This window comes from Oncorhynchus mykiss, chromosome 5, assembly GCF_057628025.1.
Source record: "Oncorhynchus mykiss isolate SJ-2025 chromosome 5, ASM5762802v1, whole genome shotgun sequence".
Lineage (NCBI taxonomy): Eukaryota > Metazoa > Chordata > Actinopteri > Salmoniformes > Salmonidae > Oncorhynchus > Oncorhynchus mykiss.
The window spans coordinates 26,923,667-26,931,057 of record NC_143026.1 but is presented as its reverse complement, the minus strand read 5'-3'; the positions used below and the strand labels follow the sequence as shown (position 1 = coordinate 26,931,057).

General features: G+C 43.1%; 1 protein-coding gene and 1 long non-coding RNA gene across 3 annotated transcripts; one reads left to right on the top strand and one right to left on the bottom strand.

The window, feature by feature from the left end:
- Window positions 1-1,049: 1,049 nt before the first annotated feature.
- LOC149983223 (uncharacterized) lies at window positions 1,050-5,552 on the bottom strand. Of its 2 annotated transcripts, none has more exons than XR_016495955.1 (2): window positions 4,695-5,552; window positions 1,050-3,357 (listed from the first exon to the last, which is right to left on the bottom strand). It is a non-coding gene; the product is annotated as an uncharacterized LOC149983223 (long non-coding RNA). The 2 variants fall into 2 exon arrangements; XR_016495954.1 differs by having other exon boundaries at window positions 4,132-5,108.
- snrpd3l (small nuclear ribonucleoprotein D3 polypeptide, like) lies at window positions 5,183-7,297 on the top strand. Its single transcript, NM_001160630.2, has 4 exons — window positions 5,183-5,240; window positions 6,437-6,575; window positions 6,709-6,901; window positions 7,040-7,297. Exons 2-4 carry the CDS (start codon window positions 6,450-6,452, stop codon window positions 7,105-7,107), a joined length of 387 nt encoding a protein of 128 aa, NP_001154102.1. The 5' UTR covers window positions 5,183-5,240; window positions 6,437-6,449; the 3' UTR covers window positions 7,108-7,297.
- Window positions 7,298-7,391: the final 94 nt, after the last annotated feature.

The following is a 7,391-nucleotide window of genomic DNA, read 5'->3' as shown; positions in this document are numbered from 1 at the left end:
TGGAGAGCTAAAACACACACACACACACACACACAATCACACGCTCACCAACTGGTGGGATTGTGTTTACAGAGTAGTTGCTGACACCAGTCACTGATCCTAATTCAATGGAAATCAAATGAAGGTGCATTTGATTATCTTTTATTATGCCATTACGCTTTCCTCATTGAAATACTCTTCCCCTGTGGGAACGGCCTGCATTAAGCAGGCAGTACTGTGTGTGTTTGTTCAGTAATGATGCATTTATTTATTCAGTGAATGAAAATGGAAGGTGGCAATTTACTCTTAAAAATGCTTTGTGTTGTGTTGTTATAATAAACATGATGAAGAAAATATGAAAATGAGCTCTACAACCTACAGTCAATGCTGTAACCATCATATAAGCATCATAATCAAACACTGGGGAATATTTTTGCATTCTGAATGGCATAATCAATTGCAGACTAAACATGGTGAAAGAAGACTTGTTTCAGGTGGAGGCTTTGGCGACACGATATCGTCTCAATCAAGTGAGCAACCTTTACAGTGAGTAATACAGTAATGATTAACATATAGGGAGCCTGGCTTTAGCATACAACATGAGTCTAGTGGGTGCCTTGCTAGAATATACAAATTATTAGGGACATAATCTCAATGGTTATTTGTTTGTAAGCATGCCTTTACAAGCCCCTCTGTCACGGTTGATTTTATGGCCTTATTGCTACTGCTGTAAATAGATAAGAGGAGACATTTACCCTTTGATGCATGTCTCTAGATTATTGGCACTGACTGAATAAGTGAATAGAGGGACAGAGAGTTGTGTAGATCAGGGTCCCCGGCAGGTTTATTTGAAGCTTGAATTAGGTTTTAAGCTGAGAGACAGTATATAATGAGTTGGTAGTAATCCTTGTCTGTCTTTCTCTGTGTGTGTGTGTTTCTTTTATTTCTTTTTTATTTCACCTTTATTTAACCAGGTAGGCCAGTTGAGAACAAGTTCTCATTTACACCTGTGACCTGGCCAAGATTGTAACGATCGTTGTTGGAAGGATTGGACCAAGGTGCAGCGTGGAAGGCGTTCATCATATTTATTCATGTGAACCAGCAACAAAACAAATAAAGCGTAACAAAACGAAACGTCCAGCTTTGTAGGGCTCAAAAGCAACAATACAAAATCAATATCCCACAATGTGGGAAAAGGCTGCCTAAATATGACCCCCAATAAATAGGCCATAGAGGCCAAATAATTACAATTTAGCATTAACACTGGAGTGATAGATGTGCAGATAATGTGCAAGTAGGGATACTGGGGTGCAAAAGAGCAAGAAGATAAATGTCTCCCCCTTTGAAGAGGGGGGTGACCGGGGCAGCTTTCCAATCTTTGGAGATCTCAGACGATGCGAAAGAGAGGTTGAACAGGCTAGTAATAGGGGTTGCAACAATTTCGACGGATAATTTTAGAAAGAGGGGGTCCAGATTATCTAGCCCAGCTGATTTGTAGGGATCCAGATTTTGCAGCTCTTTCAGAACATCAGCTGTCTGGATTTGGGTGAAGGGGGTGGGGGGCTTGGACAAGTTGCTGCAGGGGGTGCAGAGCTGTTGGCCGGGGTAGGAGTAGCCAGGTGGAAAGCATGGCCAGCTGTAGAAAAATGCTTATTGAAATTATCGATTATCGTAGATTTATCGGTGGTGACAGCGTTTCCTAGCCTCAGTGCAGTGGGCAGCTGGGAGGAGGTGCTCTTATTCTCCATGGACTTTAGTGTCCCAAAACTTTTTGGAATTAGTGCTACAAGATGCAAATTTCTGTTTGAAAAAGCTAGCCTTAGCTTTCCTAACTGACTGTGTATATTGGTTCCTGACTTCCCTAAAAAGTTGCATATCGAGGGGGCTATTCGATGCTAGTGCAGAACGCCACATTATGTTTTTGTGCTGGTCAAGGGCAGTCAAGTCTGGGGTGAACCAAGGGCCATACCTGTTCTTAGTTCTACATTTTTTGAATGGGGCATGCTTATTTAAGATGGCGAGGAAAGCACTTTTAAAGAGTAACCAGGCATCCTCTACTGACGGGATGAGGTCAATATCCTTCCAGGATACCAGGGCCAGGTTGATTAGAAAGGCCTGCTCGTGTAACGGATGTGAAATGGCTAGCTAGTTAGCGGTGGTGCTCGCTAATAGCATTTCAATCGGTGACGTCACTTGCTCTGAGACCTTGAAGTAGTGGTTCCCCTTGCTCTGCAAGGGCCGCGGCTTTTGTGGAGCGATGGGTAACGATGCTTCGTGGGTGACTGTTGTTGATGTGTGCAGAGGGTCCCTGGTTCACGCCCGGGTATGGGCGAGGGGACGGTCTAAAGTTATACTGTTACACTCGACTGAAGTGTTTTAGCGAGCGTTTGACAGTGATGAGGGCTGGTCGTTTGATCGCGGACCCATTACGGATGCAGGCATTGAAGCAGTTATCGCTGAGATCCTGGTTGAAAACAGCAGAGGTGTATTTAGAGGGCAAGTTGGTCAGGATGATATCTAAGAGGGTACCCATGTTTACAGATTTAGGGTTGTATCTGGTAGGTACCTTGATAATTTGTGTAAAATTGAGGGCATCTAGCTTAGATTGTAGGACGGACGGGGTGTTACGCATATCCCAGTTTAGGTCACCTAACAGTACAAACTCTGAACAACAATTGATAGGAAGCTTAAACTTCTTGAATTCAACTATTATTGGGTTGAAATACACATTTAGATTTGTGAACAGCCATCCACAACAACCATTACGATGCAAATAGCTAAATAAGAGAGCAGCAGTGTGATTCACATCACTCAATCAATCATATGTATTTATGAAGCCCTTTTAACATCAGCCAATGTCACAAAGTGATATACAGAAATCCAGCCTAAAACCCCAAACAGCAAGCAATGCAGATGTAGAAGCACTGTGGCTAGGAAAAACTCCCTAGAAAGGCAGGAATCTAGGAAAAAACCTAGAGAGGAACCAGGCTCTGAAGGGTGGCCAGTCCTCTTCTGGCTGGGCCGGGTGGAGATTATAACAGTACATGGCCAAGATGTTCAAACGTTTATAGATGACCAGCAGGGTCAAATAATAATAATCACAGTGATTGTAGAGGGTGCAACAGGTCAGCACCTCAGGAGTAAATGTCAGTTGGCTTTTTATAGCTGATCATTCAGTTAGAGACATCAGGTGTGGTAGAGAGAGAGGGTGGAAAACCGCAGGTCCGGGACAAGGTAGCACGTCTGGTGAACAGGTCAGGGTTCCATAGCCGCAGGCAGAACAGTTGAAACTGGAGCAGCAGCACGATCAGATGGACTCAGGACAGCAAGGAGTCATCAGGCCAGGTAGTCCTGAGGCATGGTCCTAGGGCTCAGGTCCTCCGAGAGAGGGAGAGAGAATTAGAGGGAGCATACTTAAATTCACACAGGACACCGGATAAGACAGGAGAAATACACCAGATATAACAGACTGACACTAGCCCCCTGACACACAAACTATTGCAGCATAATTACTGGTGGCTGAGACAGGAGGGGTCGGGAGACACTGTGGCCCCGTCCAATATACCCCTGGACAGGGCCAACCAGGAAGGATATCACCCACCGCCTATGCCAAAGCACAGCCCCCACACCACTAGAGGGATATCTTTCACCACCAACTTACTACCCTGAGACAAGGCCGAGTATAGCCCACAAAGATCTCCACCACGACACGAACCCAGGGGGGTGCCAACCCGGACAGGAAGATCACGTCATAGACTCAACCCACTCAAGTGATGCACACCTCCTAGGGACGGCATGGAAGAGCACCAGTAACTCAGCCCCCGTAATCGGGTTAGGGTCTCTCTTCCAGTGGAGAGAGGGGAACCGGCTAGGCAGAGACAGCAAGGGTGGTTCGTCGCTCCAGTGCCTTTCCGTTTACCTTCACACCCCTGGGCCAGACTACACTCAATCATAGGACCTATTGAAGAGATGAGTCTTCAATAAAGACTTAAAGGTCGAGACCGAGTCTGTGTCTCTCACATGGATAGGCAGAACATTCCATAAAAATGTAGCTCTATAGGAAAAGGCCCTGCCACATCAATGTGCTATGTAGATATCAATAATAAGTGATATCCATATCGCCTTAGACTACACCACTGCTGTCATCCTTACCTCTAAGCGTTTAATCAAGTTGGATAATCTTTGGATGCCGACAGCAGTCGCACCATTGGAAGACATAGCTTGGACTGTAGCCTACAAAAGCCTATTCCTGCTTTTTTCCCGCGATCCATCAAACACATTTGGTGTGTCATCATAGTGGTCTCTTACTTGTGGTCAGACTTGCTCAGCTGGAACAAACTTAAACTTGCGCCTTTTTTCAATGCTGATTTGAATGTCATTGATAAAACAGTGAAGTGTCAAATATTTTTTGTTGCAAACATCCTTTCTGAATGTAAAAGTAGTCTTTGAAGTAATCATCTAGTTTTTCAAAAGTATCTGTAATCTGATTACAATATTTTTGCTGGTAAAGTAATGGATTACAGGTACTGTTTTTTTTGTAATCTCTTACATGTAACAGATTACATGTATTACATGTATTTGCATATTGCCGTTAGGGAACGCCTTCTTTGAAGTGAGCGCAAACTCAATTTGAGTTGCACTCCTTCTAAAAACCGTAAAAGTCTATAAAACTTAGTGCACTCTGTTCGTAACAGATTTTAGTTTTGGAAACATACATTTTTTTGATATCAGATGTTTCATCGATGAGAAAATTAGCAGAATATCGGCCCAGTTTCACATAGTTCCATCCTCTCCCACTTCCCGCCACTGGACTTCCTCTCACGACCATATTAGGTGGTGAGAAAACGTAAACGGCTGCTATGCTCCTGTGACGAGCCTGGGTTTCCCCTTCTGTCTGTGACTGTAGTGGAATCAGAGTTGAATACACAAAGGCCACAATGAAAGGAAATGGCCTGTCAGATTGTCTGTTTTAATTTATCTAAACGCATTCATTTTTACAAAGGGGTCGTCTCCATCTAAAAAAGCGGGGGCGGCTAAACTTCTTTAGCAAACGTAAGATATATAATCATATATCGAGGAAGACAACAAGTCATATGAAGCATCGCTTTACGTTAATCCGGAAGTTTTTCCTTTCTCCAGTTGCATTCTGGGTAGTCGTAAAACGCACGAAATACTCTCGCCGCTGATTCATTGGTCGCACGTTGCAGAAGCTTGAAAGTTTGAAGACCGCGGAAATCAACAAAGAACAACTTCAAATTAAGGTAAAAACAATGCTACATTTTAAGCAAGTTGCTAGATTGCTTATACTACCCAGCGATCCTAAACCAACACACCCATCCTTGCCAGTTAACTAAAGTAGAGCTCCCGGCCACAGTTCAGTAAGCTAGCTATGTAGCTACCTACATTTTGCAGTTTAAATGTTTTGAAGGCAGGTAGCATGGCGGTTAGAGCGTTGACACAGTGACGAAAGGTCGATAGTTCAAATTCCCGAATCTACAAGGTGTAAATTCTGTCGATTGTGTCCTTGTGCAAGACACTTAACCTGCATGTGCTCCAAGAGCGCCGTAACTACGATGGCTGACCCTGTAAAACAACACATTTCACAGCGCCTATCCGGTGTATGTGACAATGTTTAAAATTTAACATTTTTATTATTTACCTGTCTCAATTGTGGAGGTAGCGATTAACATTGATACTCATTTTCCAGTAGAATTGAACATCTTTGTTTTCGATTTAGGCCACCGTGAAAGCTATGCGCAGGCTCAATAACATAATGTTAATACAATTGTAACCCAGGCCTAAACCAGCAAGCAGAGGTGACAAAGAAACTGAACTCCATCGATAAGAGGACATCCTCTGATTGACCAAGTAGAAGTTCAGATTACTGTGACCACAACCTAGTTTGAAAAACAATAGTCCATCAAGACTAAGTCAGGCCAGGCATATCATTGGCAACTATGAAGACCTATGTTGATCTGGGTCAGCCAAGTGAGTGCATGGACTGAAGACCAGACATTGAAAGAGTCAGGGTTCCAGGTAGAAAGTGTGGGGGGTAGGGCAAACAGCAGGACTTAGGCTAACCAGGGGTGCGGCAGTGCAAGCACTTTATTTATGTTAGGCTATAACCTAACGCCTCACTTACGCTGAAATAAAATGCTTTAGAGTTTGCCTCTTTATACCTTGTTAATTATAGCTTTTAAAAAAACTTCATTAGGCAAGCCAGTTAAGAACAAATTCTTATTTATAATGATGACCTACCGGGGAACAGAGGGCTAACTGTTCAGGGGCAGAACGATTGATTTTTACCTTGTCTGCTCAAGGATTCGATCCAGCAACCTTTAGGTTACTGTCCCAACGCTTTAACCACTAGGCTACCTGCCGACCCGTAATAAGGTACAAATTGTTTTCTATCTTTGGAGACACTGTCAATCTAAACCTTGTCTCGTTGTTTCTACAGGATCTCTGCAAATATGTCCATCGGCGTGCCCATCAAGATCCTGCATGAAGCAGAGGGTCACATTGTGACCTGTGAGACCAACACTGGTGAAGTGTACAGAGGCAAGCTCATTGAGGCTGAGGACAACATGAACTGCCAGGTGTGTCATCTGGCTGCCTTTAGGGTTCAGGCAATAGTTTTTTCTTATTTTCTTATTATGTAAGGGAGGGATTTGTGTCCCTTTTACAGAATTGTGTGTAGGAAGTATATCAACTCTTATCTCTTCCTTTCAGATGTCCAATATCACTGTGACTCATCGGGATGGCCGTGTAGCCCAACTAGAGCAGGTCTACATCCGGGGCAGCAAGATTCGCTTCCTGATTTTACCGGACATGTTAAAGAATGCTCCTATGTTAAAGAGCATGAAAAACAAGAACCAGGGCACCGGAGCAGGAAGGGGGAAGGCAGCCATTCTCAAAGCCCAGGGTGAGTGCTACTGCTTCTACATATACCAGTATGGAAAATGATTGAGAGTCAATAACAAATTTTCACTCGACTATAAGTAGTAACTAATAAAAATATTTATTTTATTTCTGGTAACTTATTTAACTGTCTTTTCTGCAGTGGCTGCAAGAGGACGGGGTCGTGGTGGAGGAATTGGAAGAGGAACCATTTTCCAGAAGAGGCGATAGTATCTGCAATGGTTAATTTAAAAAGATTGCATGGTAGTATTTTTAATGTTTTTTTCTTAAGAGAATACTTTTTTTCTTTAGCCAGACCTTTACATTTTGCAAGACGGACACGTTTTTGACATTGTATTTTTTTTTTTATATATAAATGTATATTTGTAATAAATTGTCGGTTCCCCTGTCTGCTAACTTCTATTTGAGGTGCCTTTTGGTCTCTTATTGGGTGAATGTGATATGACCCTTAATGTCTATGGCGGTGACATGCAATTACTTTTTGAGGAACTTTC